This window comes from Chanos chanos, chromosome 14 (assembly GCF_902362185.1).
Source record: "Chanos chanos chromosome 14, fChaCha1.1, whole genome shotgun sequence".
NCBI lineage: Eukaryota > Metazoa > Chordata > Actinopteri > Gonorynchiformes > Chanidae > Chanos > Chanos chanos.
The window spans coordinates 21881557-21906786 of record NC_044508.1 but is presented as its reverse complement, the minus strand read 5'-3'; the positions used below and the strand labels follow the sequence as shown (position 1 = coordinate 21906786).

General features: G+C 41.1%; 1 protein-coding gene across 1 annotated transcript; it reads right to left on the bottom strand.

Moving 5' to 3' along the window:
- Positions 1-814: 814 nt before the first annotated feature.
- kank4 (KN motif and ankyrin repeat domains 4) lies at positions 815-20662 on the bottom strand. Its single transcript, XM_030791147.1, has 9 exons — positions 20647-20662; positions 18028-20493; positions 13226-13319; positions 9446-9673; positions 6963-7047; positions 6536-6755; positions 1816-1958; positions 1258-1458; positions 815-974 (listed from the first exon to the last, which is right to left on the bottom strand). The coding sequence occupies exons 1-9, from the start codon at positions 20660-20662 to the stop codon at positions 867-869; spliced, it is 3561 nt and encodes a 1186-aa protein (XP_030647007.1). The 3' UTR covers positions 815-866.
- Positions 20663-25230: the final 4568 nt, after the last annotated feature.

Below are 25230 nucleotides of genomic sequence, written 5' to 3'. Positions count from 1 at the left end.
AGACAGGCACAGTGAACTGCTAATTTGAGTTAGCATGGGAACTTATATCACTTTTCCACTGCATGGTGCCGGCTTGACTCGACTCTACTCCCTTTTTTACACCTGGTACCTCGGTCATGTTCCACTGCAGTTAGTACACCCTCAATGTAGCTGGTGACGCCACAAGAAACTACCATGATGTCATCTTCTGTGTTGCCCTATCCAGCTCTTGCTGGATTTTTTCGTCAGCCACCAATCCAAGGGATGTCTGTACCGCTTCAACCAACCACAGTGTGGCTTTGTGGACTGCCGTTATAATAGTTTAGTGAATCGAGAATTCATCAGTGGATAGAAAATTTGCAGTCACTATAGCAGCTTGGCTTTTTAAAAATGGTGGGTTTGTGCAGGATGTCTGAGGATATCTTGTGTTGCGTGTTGCATAATAGTGACAATTCAATCTGACCAATCGGTAGTCTGCAGTGTTTTCACATCACGTTTTGATACCTACTCAGCTCCCTTGGAATCACAATGGAGTAGATACAAAAAAGAAACAGGTACAAGGTGCTAGGTACTACATTTGGTTAATGGAAAATCGAAAAAATCAAGTACCAGTCAAGCTGGTACCATGCACTGGCAAAGCGACATTAATCCCAAAGCAAAACAGAGACCAGAAAACCTGACCCACCCCAGTCTGCCTATGTCCAGTGGTAACCTTATCTAAGTGACAGAGATCCATTGCTCATGATTTCTCTGCTGTACATTAACTAAGTAAGGAGTATTAACCAACAAGAGTAAAGTTCTTCTGCACAGAGACTAATCATATAGCAGAGAGATTTGTAGTGAGGCAGTGGTCTCCAGGATGAAGACTGCAGCAGTGGCCTTCAGCCTCAGAGAGGTGATGTAGAGGTCCCTGTGCCGCCTGTGTGAGTCTGCAGAAGGCCAACTATATCTGAGTGGTTGGCTTGCATAGCAATAGATAGAGCTGTATGCCCATCCTAGTGGACAGACGGAAAGGATGAGAGAGTTAGATTCATGCTGACACTTCCATAATATTATCCTGTAAGCATGTTTGCCCAAAGAAGATGACTGTTAACTGTGTGATAACTGATTATCACTGAAATCCAGTCATGACTGAAGTGATAAATAAGGTAATTAATCTCTTCACAAAATGACTTTGAGTACTGTATGTGCTCTGAAAAATTAATGACTTTTTGTTAAGCTTTTAAAGGTGTGTGTATGAGTGTTTGTGTCTGTGTCAGTGTATTTACGTCCTATTACTTTATCTGTGAGGCTGATGTCGCAGTCTGGTCTGTCCAACAGTAGTTTGGCAATGTCGGTGTGACCATGTTCACAAGCACACATCAGTGCAGTCGAACCATCACGATCCTGAATGTTCACATCAGCCTGGCAGTCCAGCAGCACCTGTACCATAGCCATGCGACCATGGCTAACTGCAAGCATCAATGCTGTCTGACCCGACTGGAAAATCAGGACCAGAGAGTGAGTGAGTATGAGAAAGAGAGAGAGAGAGAGAGAGAGAGAGAGAGAGGACAAAAAAGAACATGAAGGGAGTGTTTTAAAAAATCAGGGAAGGAAAGAAGAAGAATGTAAAAGTACATTCAATCAGTTTTATATGGTTTGCTGATTCATTGACTATGTGGCCTACATTTAGGTAAATGTTTAAAACTGCACTAAAGCCTTTTCGGCTCAGAGTGCACAGTAGCTCAATCATACTACACAGTCTGCATTAGTGTATGAAAGTGCAGCCAGGTTTTGAGTATCTATATCAGTGCTGAATGTATGATTTCTGTCTGAAAGCAGTGGTGTGTTTCTGACCTGTGTGGCACAGGCATTCACATTGCCTTCCCTCAGAAGCTGCTGGGCCACATTCATGTCCTCAGGCCCTTCTGCAGCAGTCAGAGCAGCCAGCATTATGGCTGTGTAACCTGCCTTGTTCTGCTGGTCCACCTCACAAAGACCTGATACACAAAACCCATAATGAAATAATGTGAGAAACACACATAGGGGAAACAGAGAAACTTACATGCATTATATGCTTAAATTATAAGAATAGACTCAATAATAAAAACAATTAATCTCTCCTCAGCTAATAAATTTATTATTAGTGGATAAAAATGAATAAGCATATGCTACTACTTATGTGGAATATGTTTTAACATCATTAAAGTGAAGCATGACGAAGAAAGTGTCACTTCTTACTGTTAAAATTGAAAGTAGTCACTGTTTAATCTTATGATGAATTCAATCATTTGTGCATCACCATCACACTGGTTGTCCAGAGTGGAATGTTCCAGGAGTTTTGTCACTGAAACAATGTGCAATGGTGCTTTATATGAAACATGAGGGTAGTGATGCTTATGCCCACCACTCAAGCCTCCACAATAAATGACGGATGGAGAGGGCTAAACTGAGGCTACTGACAGGGACAGCTACTAACCACCTCTGATACTGAGACAATGTGGCAGTCTTAAGCTGAAACTGTCTAATAGAGACAGGAAGAGTGGAAACTGTCTCAAACATGGACAGGGAGAGTGGAAACTCTCTCACACACGGACAGGGAGAGTGGAAACTCTCTCACGCACGGACAGGGAGAGTGGAAACTCTCTCACGCACGGACAGGGAGAGTGGAAACTCTCTCACGCACGGACAGGGAGAGTGGAAACTCTCTCACGCACGGACAGGGAGAGTGGAAACTCTCTCACGCACGGACAGGGAGAGTGGAAACTCTCTCACGCACGGACAGGGAGAGTGGAAACTCTCTCACGCACGGACAGGGAGAGTGGAAACTCTCTCACGCACGGACAGGGAGAGTGGAAACTCTCTCACGCACGGACAGGGAGAGTGGAAACTCTCTCACGCACGGACAGGGAGAGTGGAAACTCTCTCACGCACGGACAGGGAGAGTGGAAACTCTCTCACGCACGGACAGGGAGAGTGGAAACTCTCTCACGCACGGACAGGGAGAGTGGAAACTCTCTCACGCACGGACAGGGAGAGTGGAAACTCTCTCACGCACGGACAGGGAGAGTGGAAACTCTCTCACGCACGGACAGGGAGAGTGGAAACTCTCTCACGCACGGACAGGGAGAGTGGAAACTCTCTCATGCACGGACAGGGAGAGTGGAAACTGTCTAACACACAGACAGGGAGAGTGGAAACTCTCTCACGCACGGACAGGGAGAGTGGAAACTCTCTCACACACGGACAGGGAGAGTGGAAACTCCCTCACGCACGGACAGGGAGAGTGGAAACTCTCTCACACACGGACAGGGAGAGTGGAAACTCTCTCACGCACGGACAGGGAGAGTGGAAACTCTCTCACGCACGGACAGGGAGAGTGGAAACTCTCTCATGCACGGACAGGGAGAGTGGAAACTCTCTCACGCACGGACAGGGAGAGTGGAAACTCTCTCATGCACGGACAGGGAGAGTGGAAACTGTCTAACACACAGACAGGGAGAGTGGAAAGCAGAAGTCCCACTGACAGGGGGTAAAGTATTGGAACAGTTAGCATTTCTCTAAACCCACAGATATTGGTAGCACAAAAGGGTGATCTGATTTATCTGGAACATTAATATTAGCATTAAACCAAAAATATGGTGCAGATGAGGATTTGCTTGAGATTAAAGAAGTGTCATTCTGCCAAACGGGAATAAACTAACAGGAGACAAGAGCAAGTTTTGAATTTATGAGCAAAAACACAAGAAATCAGGGAGGACACATCAGCTGGTATGATCTCAGCTCATCTTGTGTTTAGAGGAGAATTTGCTGATACAGAGCCTCCAGTCGTACAGAGAATACAGGGTGGCCTATGTGCGAAGATGTGGCACCTGTTATGCACAACAGGCTGTACAAACGACCTCGGGGGGGACTATGCAACACTGGGTGGAACAAACTGTAACTTGCACTACTGTTTGTTCAAAATAAATGAAAGAAACCTAGACTTATGGATTTTGGGGTTTTCATTGCTTTTTTCCGAACTCATACTAAACCGTGATGTCTAAACCGTGGTGTGAACCGAACCGTGACTTCTGTGTACCGTGACACCCCTATTGAGCAGTACATAAGAAAGCAATTTATTTAACAGTGAAAACTACATTCAATGGATAGCAAATTGGCCTTCTTTTGCAGGGAAAAGAACTGTTTTGTGACAGGGACCAGCTAAGATCAAAAGCAGGTCTGTCTCTGTGGATGGTCTAATGGGGCGGGCCTGATATAATATCTGATGCCTGTGACTTAGTGTCCAACTGCCACACATGCCTCCAGTCTGCTCTCTGTTCAGTCTGTCCCAGTCTGGTCTAAATCCACCTCATTATTGGCAAATCCACCTGATTATTGACAAATCTGTTGCTCATTGTTTCACTAACATGTTTGGTACAGATACGACTTTTCTTTGAGTCTGTATGCACTTACACAGAGACTTTGAGTCTGTATGCACTTACACAGACTTTGAGTCTGTATGCACTTACACAGACTTTGAGTCTGTATGCACTTACAGAGGCTTTGAGTCTGTATGCACTTACACAGAGGCTTTGAGTCTGTATGCACTTACACAGAGGCTTTGAGTCTGTATGCACTTACACAGAGGCTTTGAGTCTGTATGCACTTACACAGAGGCTTTGAGTCTGTATGCACTTACACAGAGGCTTTGAGTCTGTATGCACTTACAGAGGCTTTGAGTCTGTATGCACTTACAGAGGCTTTCTCCCTCTGTTCTATTGGTCCAGTTCCACTGTATGACTCTTGCCTGTTTTATTTGATCTCAGAATTCCGCCTGGCGATTTGGCTTTGGAATTCTTGCTTGTTACGATGTTACAATGTGATCTGGGGTTGCCTCAATTGGTCAGGTCTACGCTCAGTAATGTCATGTGGCAATAAAATGAAGTCAGCTGGGTACCTGAATGTACTGAATGACCAGCTTATCCCATCAATGGATTTTTTTCTTCCCTGATGGCACAGCCATATTCCAGGACGACAGTGCCAAGATCCATTGGGCTCAAATTGTGAATGAGTGGTTAGGGGAGCATGAGGAATCATTTTCACACGTGAAATGGCCACCACAGAGTCCTGAGCTTAACCTCATTGAAAGTCTTTTGGAGGTGCTGGAGAAGACTTTACGGAGTGGTTCGAGTCCAGCATCGTCAGCAAGACCTTATGTAAGGGAGTGTGTGACATCTAAGAAACGATGAGTGTGTGTGTGTGTGTGTGTGTGTGTGTATCTGTGTCTGTCCATGCGTGTGTGCATGCATTTGTGTGTGTGTGTGTGTGTGTGTGTGTGTGTGTGTGTGTGTGTGTGTGTGCATGTCTGTCTGTCTGTGCCTGTGTGTGTGTGTGTGTGTGTGTGCGCACGCATGCATGTGTGTTTATGTGTGCGTGTGTATGCATGTGTGTCATCTAAGAAAGCGTGTGTGTGTTTGTGTGTGTGTGTGTGTGTGTCTGTCTGTCTGTCTGTGTGTGCGTGTATGTATACGTGTGTAAGATCTAAGAAACGATGTGTGTGTGTGTGTGTGTGTGTGTGTGTGTATCTGTGTCTGCCCATGTGTGTGTGTGTGTGTGTGTGTATGTCATCTAAGAAAGCATGTGTGTGCTTGTGCATGTCTGTATGTCTGTGTCTGTGTGTTTCTGTGTGTGTGTGTGTGTGTGTGTGTTTGTGTGTGTTTGTGCGCACAGGCAGGTGTGTGTGTGTGCGCGCGTGCGCTTGTGTGTCTGTCTGTGATTTGGGTGAGGGATTACAGCACTTCAGTTGAGAAACATGCTTGTAAAGTAAAGTGCAGTTAAATGAAACAATTTAAAAAAGGACAATAAGAGGTGGCATGGTGGATATGGCTCGTTTTGAGTCCCTCTTTGGTAAACATACTGCTAAATGTGTGCTTCCTGGGCTCAAGCAAAAGGAATGGAATTGTAAGTAGACCTCTGTTAATCTCGTCAATGAAATTAATGACGAAAATATTCATTGACTAAGGGATTTTTAATTTAGTCACCGATGACGATGACGATGACTAGACGAAACACTGCATAATGACGATATAAGAAGTAAATTTGATTTCATTATATTATTGATGAAAATATGACGAAACAAAACGAAAACATCATGAGACGTTTATTACATCCTAAGACATTTCAGAAAGAACGTGTATGATTTAAATAGTCCAATCACAGACAAGCATTTACTGCAGCAGAGGAGCACTAGAAAACGCATGCTCATTATCGACAGACATGCAGCTATCATTAAGGAAACATCTGCACTCATTTCTTTCATTTCACTGTCGTGTCTTCAAAAAGCCATATGGTATGGCAGACAGTCCACCAGAACATGTGATTTTTGGCTGTTCAGACTTGCTACATATGCTCGGATTCCAATCATATATGCACATAAATTGGATTTGGACTAACAGTGTGAACACAGCCTTAGAGCTTAGTGAACATAAGGGATTCTTTTTTAATTGCTTTGCATATTGTGTTTTATTGTGAATTATTGATTATGTATAATTATATTGTATTGTATTTATTATACATTACAGTGGCATTATCTGACCTGTATCCAAGAGCAGTTTGACCACAGCAAAGTTGGAGTGGGATACACTGTAGTGTAGAGCCATGTTTCCATTGCCATCAGCCAAATTAATGATGTAGCGGAGGAGGGTGGGAGTATGGTTCCCCACTTCTTTCAGATACAGAGTGACTGTGTCAGCCTTCGAGTCTTTCTGACTGGACACACGAAACCATTCCTGGTAAAGCATCATCAGGACCTGTCTCTGAGGTCCACACAGGAGAAAACAGAAGATTCAGCACTTCTGTGATTGCAGACTATAATCATCAGTGACATGCCAGAGGACTAAATAATCACAAATTTGGGATAAATTTATTTGTATATTAATTAAAGCACTCGTCAAGCTGGTTGTCTTTAGCTGAGTATGTTCTAATGTTCATTTAGGAATCACTGAGTGTAAAGGATATCTTGCCATCTCTTTATTTGGAGTTGACACCTCAGGCATCCGGTCCTTCAAGTAATGACAAGCGGCCATGAAGTTTTTATCGACGACCTCACTGCAGGAAAAAAATAATACAACGGTATTCTATAAGACATTGTGAATTTTTGAAAGTATATTTTTAAACATCTAGCTCATGTGTTTATATAAAATGCCCCACCTCATAATGGCACACTGTACTGGTTGCTATGAGGAGAAAGAGTTATCAAAAGAAAATTAATTAAAATGAGCTGGACTTCTGTTTTACTAATTCGATTAACCTTTACATATACAAGTGCCAGGCTTTAAAGCTTGTTCGTACATTGAACAATTCATGTAATAATACACCAAAGTCCTCATGATGTAAAACATTAGTGTTAAATCTAGACTGGCAGGCAACCTATATCTACAACAACACCTGTATTTGACATTTTGGTATCCAAACATCTTTGATACTTTACAGATATGCTGGATATGTCATTGCTCACAAGTCTGGGGGTGGGGGGGTGGGGCTTTGCCCCCTCAAATAAAATTGCTGCCCCCTCGGTTTTAACTGTAGCTTTAGTCTTGGGCAATAAAACAATAGTGACATGCACTGTGATAGACACTTCATCAATAGCAATAAGAAATCTGTTCGATAGACTGTTCGATAGTTTCACTTACATGCATGCATTAAATACCAACAGCCAAGAAAGGACACAACGAATACACAAAGTTCTTGTTGATAAAAGTGAAGTGGTTAGATTCAACGACAGAGTGTTAGAGTCACACTGAGGAAGAAAAAAAATCCGAGATTTCGAGAATAGTCGTAATTTTACAAGAAAAAGGTTATAATATTACAAGAATAAATTTGCAATTTTACAAGAAAAAAGTCATAATTTTAGACACAGACTGGAATTTCCAAATTATGGCATGTACACATAGAAATACACTGAATGGGGCAGTGAGAAATAATATCAAAGCAGCACAAGGTTAAATAAATAGATAAATAAACACACACTCGCGCACGCACACACACACACACACACACACACACATAAACACGTCTCTGTATGACCCAAAATTACCTGCTCCGCAAAATAAATACATTCGTGATCTCGAAATAAATGCTTTGGCTGGATACTCTGAACATTTTGTCGCACCATACCACACTTTATCAAGATGTTTATAACTTAATCACATCCTACCTCTCTCACTGTTTTTAAAAGCTAGTTTCTTCCAACTATAATAGAGACTGCTTCCCAGTTTCCACTGATAACTGACTTGTGTTCTGTCTGATCTTGACTGACACACTTTGACACATAGTTTCATCTGTCACAGTTCTGAGCCATTCCATGCATTTGTTAACCTTTTGTTTCCCATGGTTCAACCCGTCTTTGTCCTCTTATTCTGCCTTTGCCTGGCCCTTTGTACCAAACATTGTTCTTGTGATTTAACATTGATAGTGTGTCTGTCTGGCTCCCAGTACCCTGTTTATCTAGGCCTGTGTGTCTAGCTCTTTTTGTGTAGGTCTGTTTGCTTGTGTTTAGACCTCTGCCAGTTTGACTAGTCTGACCAGTGTTTTGGACTTCACGGAGCACATGCATAAGGTTTCCCTACTTGTTTTTATGACATTGTTACAGACTTAGAGATTAAAGTTTCATAAACAAGCATCACATTCTTACAGAAAATGCCAAAGTCACAAAGTTGTGTGAGATACAACTACATGTATCTCAAAGATATACTATGTTATGAGCTCTATCATTTCACCACTGGAAGATGAAGCATGGTTCGTGACAATGAAGGAGTAATTGGATTTAACAGTCAAGATTAATTTAATTAAATTAAAACCTGACGATCCATTGTGTGGGTTGGGGACCAGTTCTTTTGCAGATCAATGAGAGATTTTGTAGTGGTTTTACTACAGTTTCACAAATTTTAAATGTTCATAATACCCCTTGTTAATATCTTTTCTGGTGTTTCTAGTGAACCAGTCATTCAAGTTTCTTGACACTGCGTTATCTTTACAGCTACAAAGAAAAAAGAATTTCAAAATTCATTCATTCATTAATTTTCTAAGCCGCTTACCCTAATTAGGGTCACAGTGGGTGCTGGAGCTTATCCCAGCACTCTTTGGGCTAAAGGCAGGGAAACACCCTGGACTGGTCACCACTCCATCACAGTAATTTATAAATTAAGCAAATTAATTAAACTTAATCATTTAATCCTTTTGTCCTGACAGATTTTATCCAATGAGCTTGCCTCATGACGTAGGCAGAGTGGTCCAGAAAGCTGATGCAAAAGTGATACTGCTATCTCTCAATTACACTCCCTAGCACCATCCCCCACAAGGTATTTTTATGTACTAACCAGTTAAACAAACTACATTTTTCTTGTAGGCATCTTAATTTTTTTCCTAGTGTGGAGAAAAATATATTTTTAAAACAAATGGCATTTCACTCTTCAAATGTTCCTCCTCTTTTTCTTCAACATCTTACCTGATTGGCTGCTCATCCTGTGGACTCAGGCCAGCCTGGAGGTCTGTGGCCTCGCCAGGCTTTTCCATACCCTCGGCCTTAGCTTCCTCAGACTGTTCCCCAGGCCCACCCTTTTCTTCCAGGGCCTTCACTCCCTCTTCTCCCTGCTTCTCTTCTGACTCTGAGCTATCCATGTCCTCCACCTGATTTTCCTCCTCGCTGGACTCCTCACTGGAGGTGCTCTCGTAGCTGGACAATGTAGACAGCATAGAGAGTCAGTGCTGATACTGTAAAGGTGAGTGTGTGTGTGTGTGTGTGTGTGTGCGTGTGTGTATATTAATAATCTGTGGATGTGAAAGTTTCAGGTTGTGATTCCAATGTTGTGTTGCTGTAACAGTGCATGGTTTAAAACAGTTAGGAATGCTGGAATTTCCAGTTTCTAAAGGATATGTGTGAGTGGGTGTAATGCTAGCCATGTTCCTCTTCCCAAGCCCCATTATTCATTAGTGCTGGACTGCAAAGGTAATGAATATTGGGGTTTGGGAAGAGGAATTAGGCTGAGGTGCATGGCTCCACATTTACTGAGACCATGGAACTGTCAGCAGATATGATGACCTTGCAACTTAAGAAATTCTTTGTCCTGTGGGATAGCTGTGATGGACTGGTGACCTGTCCAGGGTGTTTCCCCACCTTTCGCCCTATGAGTGTTGAGATCCAGCACCCCCGCGACCCTAATTAGGATAAGCAGCTTAGATAATGAGTGACTGAGTGAGTGAGTGAGTGAGAAATTCTTTGCTGACAATGTAACTACAAGGTCATTTTTAAGCGGCTCGGATTGTGTTAATGCTCTAACTATTAAGTCAACGTGATCTTGAAATTAGATTTGTAAACTGTCATTTAAGACTTTAGACTGTCTAACCAGTTCAGAATGTTCCTACTAATGCTGTGAGATTAATATTGACTGGGCTATATTTATTTGAGGCAGAGTGGTTTTTGTTTTTGTTTTTACTGTGTTCAAACTCTAAAATTACCAGCTGTCATTCACAAAGGCTATTACAAAGCCCACAAAGGATATTACAGCTGTCTACAACTGTTCACCACCCTATACCAACAGCCAATTCAACTGACTATTCAGCTCACCTGTGTAACACGGAGGAAAATGCAAATATGACAGTTTAAAAGCTTGTTTTTTTTCCCAATCTGAATATTTTGTTGAAACCTCTTAAATCCTTTTTTATACAGGGTAGACACTGTATGGAAAGACCATCCAGTATTCATCATACCCAGTCTACCAAAAATGCACATATTTACAATATTTTTTGATCTTTAATTTTGGCTTTAGGAGCAATTTACTTAGTTTTGCAGACAACAGTAAACCACTACTATAAACCACTCTATGTTCCAGTCCATGTGTGTGTTTGTGGTTTTAGCCACAGAGACACGTTCATCTAACATCCCAGCTCTGCCGGTCACATCGCGGCAGTAACTCGATCCTGCAGATTCTCCCTATACAACATCAGGAGAATCCGCCTCTTCCTCACACAACAGGCGACCCAGCTCCTGGTCCAAGCGCTTGTCATCTCCCACCTGAACTACTGCAACGTTCTACTGGCTGGCTTACCAACCTGCGTCATCAGGCCACTCCAGCTTGTGCAGAACGCCGCTGCATGCCTGGTCTTCAACCTCCCGAAGCACTCTCATGTCACTCCACTGCTTACTGCACTCCACTGGCTTCTGATAGCTGCCCACATCCAATTCAAGACACTGGTACTGGCCTACCAGGCCACAAGAGGCTCCGCCCCATCATACCCTCAGTCCCTTATAACTTTGTATACCCCCATTAGAACCCTCCGCTCTACGACCTCTGGTCAACTGACGGTCCCCTCACTTCGGGAACCCGGCAGCCGCTCCTCCCGACCACACCTCTTCTCCGCCATTGCCCCACGGTGGTGGAACGACCTCCCTCATACAGTTAGGACTGTGGAATCTCTTGCCATCTTCTGCAGGAAACTGAAAACCCACCTCTTTAGAACCTGCCTGTCCCCCACTGCCTAACCTCCCTTCCTTATTAAAAAAAAAAAAATAACTTGTCTTGTATCTGTGTTTGTCAAAGTATTCCAGGGGCACAATACAAAGGGGTAAATTGACGCTCAGTCTTATTGTGATCTCTGCTCATGAGGTATTAGAAATCCGACTGATGCACTGATTGTAAGTTGCTTTGGCTAAAAGCGTCTGCCAAATAACAAAATTGTAAATTGTCTGCTCTGATCAGACAGGAAGTGATGCAAATCTTTGTAGTCTTTTATTTACCAAAACAATGCAATGAGACAGGCAAAGAGTGGTGCAGACACTGGGGAGAGGCAGATGAGAAAATAAAGAGACCCAAGTGCGTGACTGAAGACAGCATATAGTGTTGTAGAGCAAGTGGGTGTGTATTGTTTCATGGATAGCACACTGTCTGGTTCTCCTCAGTTTACAGCATGAAACCTTCTATACAACCTTTATAAAGGCCTCTCTAGTGCCTCTTTGGCATTAGTCATTTACTGTTAAACATGTGGAGAATTAACTTGAATTATTGTGGTTTAGTTGTGTTACTGTGATGGTGTGGTTGCTCCTGCACCCACCATTTAGGAAAAGGAAACTTTCCAGCACAGACTGATGAGACATAATAAATGAATATGTTGTATGGACTACTTAAAACACAAGTGGGTTGCACAAACCACCCATAGGTACTATACAGGTTAATTGATGTATGCACCATGTCAGTGATTGGAATTGCTTGTCAGAAGACACAGAAAATTGATTTTTTTTTTTGTCTTACCAGACAGCTGAAAGTCTTATTCTGACATAGCAAACATGGGCATTGAGTGATACAAGCTTTTAAATGGTTTGAATGCATCCTTTGGCTGAACGCATCCACATGTCCAAATAGAATTTTGGGCAATTATGAATATCGTTGGGAAGATTCTAATGTTAAAATGTCAATGAATTCTATAATCAATCCATTGTGAATTATGTTGCTGAAGATGAGTTTATGTTGCAGTAATGTTTGGGAATGACTGTAAATGTTTTGGGGAGATGGACTGGTCTAAGCCTACATTAGGATGATGCAGAGACCACGCGGAAGAGGCTGCTCTTGTTTGAGAGTGTGCATATGTGTGTGCTGAATTAAATTTCAAGACAAGCTCTTTATTATTTTGAATTTTCTAAGTGTCCAGTTCCGTATCATTTGTTGTTCTTTTCTCTGTTCGCCTGCCAGCAGCTTGTAACGGCTAAATAAAAAAAAAATCACCTTACCCTCAATACTTACCTGTATGCCTGCTCCTTCCAGCTACCAGACATACTACCTTACAGTTACCTACACACACACCGCTATGGTCTCTTCACAGACAGTAATTAGATGTTAAGGGATAATTATGTGATTGCGCAAGCAATCCGGTCGTTTGTGCCGTTTCTACTCCCATGGTTTTCACAAAATCGATTCCATTACAGCGTAACTACAGGTCCCACCTAATGCTTTGTAGTGTGCTTGTATGCAGCTAGCTGATCAGTCCACCTTTTTTTTTTTCTTTATTTGCCTTGTTTAATCGCTTATTTATTATAGGGGCAGTCGATTGTTGGATTCAATGGTCTTTTGTTCCGAGAAGCAATGGAAGGTGACTAGTACATGAGTCAGAAATGAAACTGATGCTGCGGCACAATCATACTCACATTTTCTGGTGGAAATGCATCTCTAGTATTTATAAAACACTTTTTGAAGGTGACAGAAAGACAAGAGTACCTCAAAATGTGAATTCTTACCCTCCATTCACACCAACAAATTTCAGGTTCTTCTTGGCTCCGCCATTATCCTGCTTGTCTGGACAGACATTCTTTTTCATGATGGATTTGAGGCCTGAGGGAGGGGCAGCATATGAGGGTGTTAGCCAGGGCAGCACCTGTGTGTTTCTCCCAGCATCTGCTTAAACATTTACACATACAAGTATTTATAGTGTAATACATACGGGAATAAGCCACAGTTTATGAAGAATTCCTCAGCACCTCGCTCTCCTTGCCTGTGAATATATGCCTGATGGATAATTCCTATATTACCTGGTTTTACCAGATGTAAAATGATTAGAAAATGTATACATACCTCCACTAAAACTGAACGCGTATGCAAACTATGCATGAGTAACTTATAAAAAATATTCTAAAATCTCACTTTACAAAGTAATCAGACATCATAAGGCTATTGATTCTAACATTATATATCTCGTCCTTTCACTTTTCCTTTCTTTCTGAATTAATTTTACATGTATTTTATAATCAGTGCTTTGAGAAGGTTTCACATGTGTCTCAGTGAACCCTGTAGCAACTAATAATGAAGTATAATATAACAATAATATGATGTAACATTAATAATACATCTGTTATAAAAAAGGTAATATTAATAATGTTAATGGTGATAATGCAATAAATCATGGTTAAGTAAAAAGTTATAATATGCAATAATATAAAAAGAAATGCTGGTGACAATAAAAATTTTAAACTGACAATGTTATTAAAAGTAGAAAAAGCACCTTGGATTTCCTTCATTTTAACTGAGAATAACTCTCAGAATTATGGAAGTGGGAGGCCTAAATTTATCATATAATGGATTCACAAACATGTACATAACAACTGTTTAATACAATATGAGTGGTGGCATGTCAAATCAACAAGCCCTACCACACAACATACAAAATTGCTTCTTAAATCAGAAACGGATAACACAAGCACTCATGTAACACCATTTTCCTGAAGAATAATTGGTGTCCAAGACATAAAGCTACTTGTTTTTAGCATTTTCATTTCATATAACTCAAAATATCAGATTTATAAATTGTCTTCCTGCTACTGTTTCAGACATGAGAAATCCTCTGACAGATCCCCCAGATCCAATACCTTCACAAAGGAAAAAAGAGGGAGTCACAGATATACTGAGCAATTATGAGAACAGGTGGGTAAAAAAGAGATGGATATAGAAATCCCCACTTCTACATTTAAAACAATTAACAAATGGTTATCTAAATTTATTTGGCAGAACAAAAGACCCAGAATTAAATTCAAAAGAATTCTATGCTCAAAAGAAAAGGGGGGCCTGGATTTACCTAACCTGAAAAAATATTATCGGGCAGCTCAGCTCAGATCAATGGTTGCATGGATATCTCAAGACAAAGATACTGTAAGGGTAAAGATGGAACAGAGTGACTGCCTGAATGTGCCCTTTGACACAATCCCATTTATGAATCAAGATACCTGGAGAATAAATAAAATAGATAATAATCAGTGGGCAAACATCACTTTGACAGTATGGTCAAATGTGAGAAAGAAGTTAAGACTCCCCATGTCAATATCTAGAGCAAAGAAGATTGCACATAATATTGACTTTCTTCCATCCAGACTAGATGCAGGTTTAAAAACTGGGAGGAAAAAGGTTTAATGATGTTGGGTCAGTTATCTGAAGGAGGAGACCTGATGTCCTTTGAGCAGCTTCAGCATCAACACAACCTTCCAGCCCAGGACTTTATTAGATACATACAGCATAAACACAACCTTCCAGCCCAGGACTGTATTAGATACCTACAGCATAAACACAACCTTCCAGCCCAGGACTGTATTAGATACCTACAGCATAAACACAACCTTCCAGCCCAGGACTTTATTACATACCTACAGCATAAACACAACCTTCCAGCCCAGGACTTTATTAGATACATACAGCATAAACACAACCTTCCAGCCCAGGACTTTATTACATACCTACAGCATAAACACAACCTTCCAGCCCAGGACTGTATTAGATACCTACAGCATAAAAACAACCTTCCAGCCCAGAACTGTATTAGATACCTACAGCATAAACACAACCTTCCAGCCCAGGACTTTATTAGATACCTACAGCATAAACACAACCTTCCAGCCCAGGACTTTATTAGATACCTACAGCATAAACACAACCTTCCAGCCCAGGACTTTATTAGATACCTACAGCATAAACACAACCTTCCAGCCCAGGACTGTATTAGATACCTACAGCATAAACACAACCTTCCAGCCCAGGACTTTATTACATACCTACAGCTGAGACATTGCAGTATAAACACTTCTTTATGTTAGCAATTAAAGGGACTAATGGACGATAGTTTGGATATAAAAGAAATGAACACCATAATCTCAGATAAAAATTGGGAATTATCATGCAGAGAGGGACATAAAATAAGAAATAGCCCCATTTGGAAGGAATTTGAATGGAAAGTTAAGATTACATTTTTCAGGACTACTCTTGTCACATCAAAATCCAGTGGCACATCGGATCAGTGCTGGAGGGGCTGTGGCCTGGTAGGAGACCACACACACATATTCTGGGACTGTCCAAAATTATTAGAATATTGGCAAAACATACAAAATGAAATTCAAAAATGTTTAGGTATAGAATTGCCCTTACCATCTTACTTCATATTAGGAATGTTACCAGAAGATGCAGAAGATAACAGTCAGACATTACTACTGAGAGTCCTTCTCCTAATCGCTACGAAGATGATCACAGTCTCCTGGCTGAGGCCACAGCCCCCCACAGGAACACAATGGAGGGAGAAGGTTAAGGATGTTTACTACATGGAAAACATTACCGCAAGGTTACAATTAAAAACAGACGTATTCTTGATTAAATGGTCCCCAATTATTTCATATTTTCTCAGTTGATATGGTAATGAAACAATTTCTGTGGACTTCTTTTCTCCTCATTTAAATGTGAACGTTGCAGGTGCCTTTTTTTCTTTCCCTCCCCTTGGATAAGTGTATATTTATCTCCTGTCTTTGTGTTCATAGACAAATGTCATTGCTTATGCCTGCCTTCGGAAAATGGGAACTATATGTAGACAGTGAGAGGATGCTGAAATCCATGCACTACCTCCTAGGACATTTCTGCCTGTGTTCTCTCTCTGAACATGTGACTGTACTGTGTTTTATCTTTGAATATGTGACTGTGCTGCATGATTGCACTTGACAAAAGGAAATAAAAAGTTCCAAAAAAAAAAAAAAAAATATTTTCAAAATTGAAATGTGGCACTTCAGTGAGGGAAGATACACCGACACAGTCAGAAACTGATGTCCATGTGGGTAATTGGATTAAAGCACCACTAAACTGTAGGTGATATGGTAAGAGACATATGAAAGCTTATATTTGTGCAATAGAACACAGGTGGTATTGGAGAGGGGGCATGTTTTTCGTGCCTTTGTTGCTCATGTTTTTGCCCCATAATGACCACATAGTTTGATTCTTCATTTTGCATATTTATTATAACATTGAACTAATAAACAAATCAGTACTATTATTCTCTAGATTTCAGGGTTGGTGGGGAAGACAAAAACTTTTTCCTCCTGCATATTAAACATTCAACAAACATGCACTAGAGCACAAAATACCTGTCTTCATGATCATAGTCCAATAAGCAATAAGTCTACAAAATGTTTTCATCATTGGTAATACCTTAAGTGTGTACAGATTATTTCCAGTTTGCCATGATTGACATTAATATTTTTTCTGTTTGTTTCTTTATTTACCTAATGGAAGTCAGACCACAAAGATTGGACTTTATAACACAGTATTTTAAGACTTTGTGGAGCCTCTGATTTCACTTACAACACAACTATCCACATCGAATAGTTTGATATGCCTCTCTCCTGTCAGCAGAGACTTAGGAAGCTACCATTGGGTTGACACTGTGCATTCTGCAATGCACAACAGGGTTTGACTGCACAAGTAAATATTCAGTGAATTAGTGAAACTGTGTTGTGCCCATTGTGCAGCACGTCACTGAAGGAAATGGAAGAGGAACTACAAACAACTGTTTTGCAAGCACTTTAAGTTGACCCAGACCCTTTTAAGGATGACAGGATGTTCACTGAATGCTAGCACTGCCAGCAATGTTCTATAATCAAAGTATTCTCCTCTGTAGTAGAGCTGGAAGAATAAAACCATGCATATCAGCCTGAACAATGCAGCTCATTTAACTCTTTCACATGTTCCAGCTCCTCATATCTGAGTCACTGCTATCCTCAGGCTGTTCTCAGGACATCAGAACTGCTCCATTCCAAATTTATAGAAATGCATACATCAAAACCTCTCTGATCTTTCATATACTCTCTACAGGACTACAAATAATAGCCAGACCATGTTAATGACCAGACTGCAGACTAATGAGCTGGTCCTGTAAAAGACTTTGAATGACACAAGGGCGCTGTGCTTTCTTGTAAAGATAAGTTTACATACGCTCAGCTTCAAGGAACAGTTATTTGATACATGTAACTGAATTCTTATCTTATAGCCATCTCTGATACAACAATAGCCTATATTTGCATCCTTTTTCTAACGCAACAGCATTAGAAAAAGCCTATTACGCATCTGAACAGTTGCAAGTTTCTGTAAAACACATGCCTTCCTTATGGCATGAAATCTAGAGCATAAAAATAAATATGAATCAATAGCTGATCAACACTCATATTTGAAATCCTTTTAGGGTTGGTTAACATGGTTAATACCACTACCAATAATAGTGGCTGAAGAAGTGAAATTTTACCTGACTGCTGTGTTTCCCTTGTTTTCTGGACAGGTGAGTAGAAGGCAGAGAGGGCACTAAGAGACCCTTTCAGGTGACTCTGGATGGTGCTGATCTTCAAGGCTGGCTGTTTCTGGGAGCTGGACACGTCCTGGCCCCCACTGCCCAAGCTGGCCCACTGCTCACTCAGAAGCCCCTGAATGCGATTCACAACCTGGCCAATAGCTGCAGGTGAGGCTGGGGCTTCAGTAGGTCTCTCGGGCTGTGGTTCGGATTCCTTTTGGTCTTGTTGGGCTGGACTACTTACAACTGTCTCCTTATCTAAATTCTCTTTGACAACACTTTCAAGAGTCAGATTCTCTTCCACCATAATCTCTGTGGCTATAGTCTTGGTGACATAACTCGCCTTGGGCAAATTCCAGACAGAAACATCTCCAATACATCTCTGCTCAATTTCCCCATAAACAATTATGTTTTCAGTGATTTTGTCTTCTTCAACTCTTGCTACTCTTTCAACATCTTCTTTGACACCATCTTTAAACCCCATTTTGTCTTGTGAGACCTCCAGGTTCATTGTCTGCTGAAGAGCTTTATCCTCTACTGTAGCATTGCCAGAAGCTCCCTGGAAGTCAGTGTCAACTGCTTGATCACACATAACTATCACCTCGCCAACATTCTTCTCAGCTGTTGTCACTTGAGCTAGCACCTCTATGTCATGTGCTTCCACCACATTTGTTTGAGTGCTAGAACATGCCAAGTTTGTGAATTTGGGGCTGTCTGCAGTCTGAGGTTTCTCATCTGTGGAGACCCCTTTTTCTGAAAGGCATTTCTGATCTGTACTGACCGATGCATCACAAGTCATTACAGGCTCAGATGGAGGCTTGATTATGTGAGGAACTTCTATTTCACATTTTCCACTGTGTACAGAAGTGTCCTGTGCGCATACATTAGCTTTTTTATTTAGTTGGCGGATCTTCTCGTCCTTCAGTCTGTTCTCTTCTACTTGCTCCTTAAGTAAGGCATTGGTCCTTTCCAACACACCACTGGCTAGGTTTAATTTTTCCTCTAGGGTTTTAATTTTAGCCTGAAGCTCCTGAATAGTGATATGCTCCTGTTTATCCATTTGGGTAGGTCCTTTGCTTGCAGTTTTTTCATCATCTTTTTCTACTCTTGTCAAAATCTCACCAGAGACTTCATATTCGGAAATGTCAGATTGTTCAAATGTTGAAAAGGCTCCTGAGAGTTCCATTTGTTTTTCCTTTAAAGACATCTCTAGTGTTTCCTCTTGTTTCTTTATGACTTGCTCAGAAATACCTGTTGATTCTTCTCTTTGATGCTCAAAGTCCTGTCCCACAGATTTCTTTTGCTCATTTGGGCTCAATGAAGTTAATGAGGTTTCTTCTGCTTTCTCAATTAGAATCACAGGGACAGGGATTGGGGCTGGTGCAGATTCCTTTCCTGATACTCCCTCCGATGTCTCGCCAACCTCCTCTGACTCCTGCTCCAAAAGATTGCTTGTCACTCCGTGTTCTGATGCTAATTTTGAGTTTTGTACCTGTTCCCAAATCTGGTTATCAGGTCTTGTCCCCTTAGCAGGACAAGTAGCATCTGTCTGATCTGGAGCTGATGGAAGTCCACTTTTTTCTGATGCTCCAAACTGTGGTTCTCCACCTTCCTCTGCTCCCTTTTCAAAGGACGTTTCCCTCACTGGTTGAGTTTCAAGCTTCTTAAGAAGCTGTCCCCTCTCTTCTTGCAGAATGCAGATTTGGGCCTTTAGCTCTGGGATTGTTCTCACCTGCTCCTCCAGTTCACGAACACGTTTCAGAGCTGCTGTGATCTGCCGGTGCAGACTGGCCCTATCTTGGGGGATGCTGCCTCTTTGGTCACCAACATTTGCAGTCCTGAGGGGCTTCTCATCAGATTCATTTTCATGCTGAGATCCCTGAATATGCGAATTTTGCTCATCTGTGTCCAAACCCTTTTTGTGTGAGAAAGTAACTGGCATGCTGGAAGCCCTAAAAAGGTGAGGTCTCACAAGAAGCCCCAAGGGCTGCTCATCCAAAGCTGGAGTCTGGGTCTCATCCCCAGCCTTCGGAGAGGAAGTGTGGCTGCTCTTTTGTACTCTAGAGTGACTGGTAGGACTGCTGTTGCTGCTATCACTGGCTCTGAACTCAAATATTTGTTGAGCTTCAGAAACACGTGTTGATTTGGGTTTGGAACCCAACGTGGAGGTGTTGACCCACGTGTCTTTAATAGCAGGTCGAGTCCCATGTCCTGGTAAGCTGAAGTTGCGTGGTAATGTACTATATTTAGGGCCTCTGTTCTTGCGCTGGATGTGCAGCTTTTTAATTGTGTTGCCCTTCTCAATGTCATCCACATATTTGAGGAAGTCCAAGTCCAGGTGAAACCCATAGGGTGTTTCCACTGAGTAAGGCAGCTGCTTTCTCTGACTTTCTGTATCAGAGGCCTTGGTAGGAAAACCATTTGCTGAAACAGGGTAGATATAGTATTTTTCCGACATCAGTTAAAGGGACTTCAGAGAAGGCACTTGGGATGTCATCACTGATCAAATATAAAGCATTTTTATGCCTCATTGGCTCATTAATAATGCAATGACAGAAATCAATGTATCATGCTCACCATTTTTCTTATCCATCCTTTGTGTTTTTCACTGTCATGGACCCATTTATCTCATGAATATTTTGGCAGCCTGTCAACAAAACAGAGAGGCTGAAATGAACTAAAGTGAACATAAACAGTTTTCAGTCATCAGTGGACACATCATTTCTGATAAACAGCTGAAGACAAATTATTTTTGTCTCCTTATGTTCAACCATTTTATGGACTAATTCTAAACATAGTAAATAAGAGGTTTCACATATCACAGGGACTTGACTGTAAATAAGTGGGAAGCCTGATCCCAAGGCTTGTAAATAAAACTGGAAGTACTAATGGAAGACGTAGAATTATAACTAATGTGAAATAGTCAAAGGGGGTATGGTGGCGCACTGGGTAGTGCTGTCACATCACAGCAATTCAGTAGAGTTCAATTCCCAGCCGGGCGGCCAGGATCCTTTCTATGTGGAGTATGCATGTTCTCCGCTGGGGAGCTCTGGTTTCCATCCACAGTCCAAAGACATGTAAGTCAGGTGAATTTGAGATGCTAAATTGCCTGTAGGTGTGAATGTGTTTGTCTGTGTGTCTGCCCTGCGATGGACTGGCAACCTGCCCAGGGTGTTTCCCTACCTTTCGCCCTATGAGCGCTGGGATAGGCTCCGGCCCCCCGCGACCCTAATTAGGATAAGCGCCTTAGAAAATGAATGAATGAATGAAATAGTCAAGCTAACCTCATAACCATAAAATACATAATCATGAATAATGCAACAATATCATGACCATTTCCATTAGATTCTACGGTTGGAACTGCGTCCATAGCAACAAAAACTCTGTAGCCTTCTTAAGTTTCTGTCCTCGTCCATCTCCACGTTTCCTTCTTGCTGGGGCTTTGCAGTTAAAAGTAATTTTACTGGACTTCTTTCTGCAGACTGATATGATTGGACATAGTCTATGATCAGAACTGTGTCCATAGCAATGGCCTGTTATTCATAGCAGCGGTCTGCAATTCAGAAATAACAGACCGCAGAATGCCATAACTGACCAGAGTCGAGTATTCAACAAAGCCATGTAATAATACAGAATAATCACGCGTATAAAACCTGTAAAGCTGTGTTTTAACTGAATGTGAAGTGAAATTTCGCTTCGCTTTCGTCATGTGGGTTTGATCACTTGCCTGAAAAATCCTAATTTTGCGCCATATCACAGCAAGCGTTTTTGATTAAACCAATCAGATTGCACATGACTGAAGAGAATCCTGGGGAGGGGCACAGCCTCTAGCCTTACTTGAAGGTCCAAAACTTTTGGTCGGAGGTCATGAGCAAGCTATCTGAGATCCTTAGCCTCAGCATCCCCTTATGCCCCATCATAGCTTTACTTGTCGATGTCTCTACGCTACACACACCGAAGCATCTCAGATCATTCATATTAATATCGCTAACCATGGCCAAAAAGACCATATTACTGAACTGGAAAGACAGAACTAAGATATCCATAGCTCACTGGCTCAACCTACTAACAGACCATTCAAATCTAGAAAAACTTACACCTCAGCAAAACAACATTAAAACCTATGAAGACACCTGGTCCCCCTTTCTACAATACCTTAAACGCTGATTCCTCTCCCCACAAGTGACCCTTAACATTACTATTCTTTTCCACTTTTAATTATGTATTTATTTTCTCCTCCTAACACAGTGTGCAGTTTGTCCCACCAGCCCGGATTGTCTGGTCCTGTCTGTTTTGCCCCATCATGTCTTGTCAGTCTTGTTATGTTTTGCTGTTCAACCCTTATATATAAGTACATATATACAAAGAACGATGTATTTATTTAATTTATTTATTTATTTAACTATTATTATCATTATTATTGTTATTGTTCATTTTTTTCCTCTTTTTTCCCTTCTTTTTTCCTTTCCTTTTCCCTTTGCTTTTTCTTTTTTAACTTTATTTGTTGATCTTCTTGTTGTTGTTATTGTTTTTTCTGTTTGTTTTGTTTTTATTGTGAAGCATTGTTGTACTTCCTATTTTTGTTTTCCTGTATTCAAATTTAAAAAATAAATAAATAAATAAATTACTTGAAGGTGACTGGCTTTCAGCAGGCGAATTTTTGCTTGAGTTGAACATTTACTGAAGTGTTCATTTCGCCCATTTCGCGCCACTTGCAGTTTCGTTGCGATTAACTCCGCTCATTTGCCTCCTGTCCCTGACTTTTCATGTATTTGCATTGTTTGAAAATTTCACTTCGCATTCAGTTAAAACACAGCTTAATGAATGGTATAGTTGTAAACGTGCTATAATCATAATAATAACGATAATAATAATAACAATAATAGCTTATTTAGAGGCCCATATCACTATTTATAGTCTCAATGGGCTTTACATGTCCATAACAAAGTCAAATCAATATTATACTATCCATAAGTTAGAGAAAATAGATAAGTCTTTAGTCTGGTTTTAAAGATATGGAGAGAGTTTGCCTCCCTAGTTTCTGTAGGTAAACCATTCCAGAGGAAGGAAGAGCAGTAGGAAAAGGCTCGGTAGCCAGTGGACTTCTTTTTGCCTCTTGGAACGACTAATAGTCAAGAATCTTGAGAGCGCAGGGTGCAAGGGGGGTTATAGGGTGTAATTAAGTCAGGTAGGCCAGCGCACGCCCATGTAAAATTTTAATAAGAGGACCTTAAAATCTGCCCTTGTATAAATTGGGAGCCAATGAAGGGAAACCAGGACAAGTGTAATGTGGTCAAACTTCCTTGTTCTGGTCAGGATTATGGCAGCAGCATTCTGCACCAGCTGAAGACTTTTGGTACTAGAGGCAGGGAGGCCAGAGTACAGAACACTGCAGTAATCGAGGCAAGACATGATGAATGCGTGAACAATGGTTTCTGCAGCAGGCAATATCAGACTAGACAAAACTCTCCAGACTTGACTGAAGATGGCGATGCCACACTAGCTGTTTGCGCCAATGTGCCTAAAGATATACCTAATGCTACGATTCATGCATTGCTGAAGCAAATGTCGGTGGATTAATGTATTTGATTCTTAAGAAAGACAAAGATGCCTGTGACTGTAAAAGCTATAGGCTATTTCATTGATTAATTGTGATTCGAAGCTTCTTGCAAAAATTTTAGCAAATAGATGGCTTGACATCACCTTACTTTCAAGTAAACAGAGGCACAAGGCAGGGGTGCCCTCTTCTGCCTCTGCTCTTTGCCCCTAGCCTAGAACCGCTTGCTGCATTAATTTGTCTGGATGATACATGTCCAGGAATCCTGATTTGCCCTTCAAGACGCAAACTGATCTTATATGCTAATGATATCCTAGTCTTTGTATCTGATCCAGCAAACTCAATCCCAACCCTACTCTCTTCCATAAATCTGTTCTCCAGATTCTTGGGTTACAAGATTAACTGGTCTAAGGGTGAGGCTTTTCCCCCCAACTTCATACTGCCCAAATGGTATAATTCAACAATGAAGAGTTGCCTCGGCCACCTCACTTGGAGAATGGCATATATTGCTGAACAGGGTCGTTGCATATGACAGAGTCTCTTAAAGACTAGCAAAAAGGCAGGATGATTACCTGCGTAAATGGGCGAAAACTTCTTAGATTACATGGATGGGTCCCCCCTCCCCCGTACCATATCATAGTTATGTCATATGTCTGGATATTGAAGCACCCTTTTGTTTTGTTTTTTTTGTTTGTTTGTTTTGTTTGTTTACCTCTTTGTTCTGTTCTACCTATGTTTTGTATCTTCTTTTGAGTTTCCATATATAATCTTTATGATCATTTTCCCATTATCACTTGTTCTGCTCGTACATCTAAATACAACTTTGTGTAAACCCACCCATTATAGTTAGTAATGTCTATATCCCATTTCCACGCGTGTGTGTCTTGTTTATATTTCTGTATGTGTATTCATCTCTTTGAATAAATAAATAAATAAATAAATAAATAAGTCTTAAAAAAAGAAGTAGCACCAGCGTCCATGGCTAATAAAAGATCATTAGTTACTCTACTAAGCACGGTTTCAGTAGAATGAAAACACCTGAAGCCTGATTGAAATATTTCAAACAGACTGTTAGAGAACATATGGGATATAAGCTGATCAGCTACCATTTTTTCCAAGTATTTTTGAAAGAAACAGGAGATTAGAAAAGGGCCTATAATTATTTAAGGCTTCAGGGTCAATTTAGTAAAGGCCTGATCATGGCTGTTTTAAAAGCGGAGGGTAAAACACCAGGTTTAAGTGACATATTTGGAAGGTTTAGCATTGTTGGGCTGAGGACTGAGAAAAGCTCTATGTAAAGTTTAGTAGGTAGGGAGTCAAGAAAGCAAGAGGCTGGTTTAGCAGAGTGCACCAATTTGGACAGCATGTCTAGAGAGAGAGGGTTAAATTGAGTTAAAGGGTGCTCACCCTGTTTAATCTCAGCCGCAGTGACAGAGAGCATGCAGGCAGTCTGATTTAATAAACTAATTTGAATATCACTGTATATCGAATTAAGTCTATTTTTTGCGAGAAAAACTCAACAAAATCATTCACAGTAAAAGGGCTAGATTGTGGGGAGTGATTCTGGGAAAGTTTATATGTGGTATCAAAAAGGAACCTGGGAT

What these genes read in the sequence shown, in the direction of transcription:
- kank4 (XM_030791147.1), bottom strand. An exon ending in CAGGATGAGCAGCCAATCAG is followed by an intron (nt 7,048 to 9,445) that starts GTAAGATGTTGA and finishes TTTTTCCTGCAG; the next exon opens with TGAGGTCGTCGATAAAAACT. An exon ending in TGAATGCCTGTGCCACACAG is followed by an intron (nt 1,459 to 1,815) that starts GTCAGAAACACA and finishes CTGATTTTCCAG; the next exon opens with TCGGGTCAGACAGCATTGAT.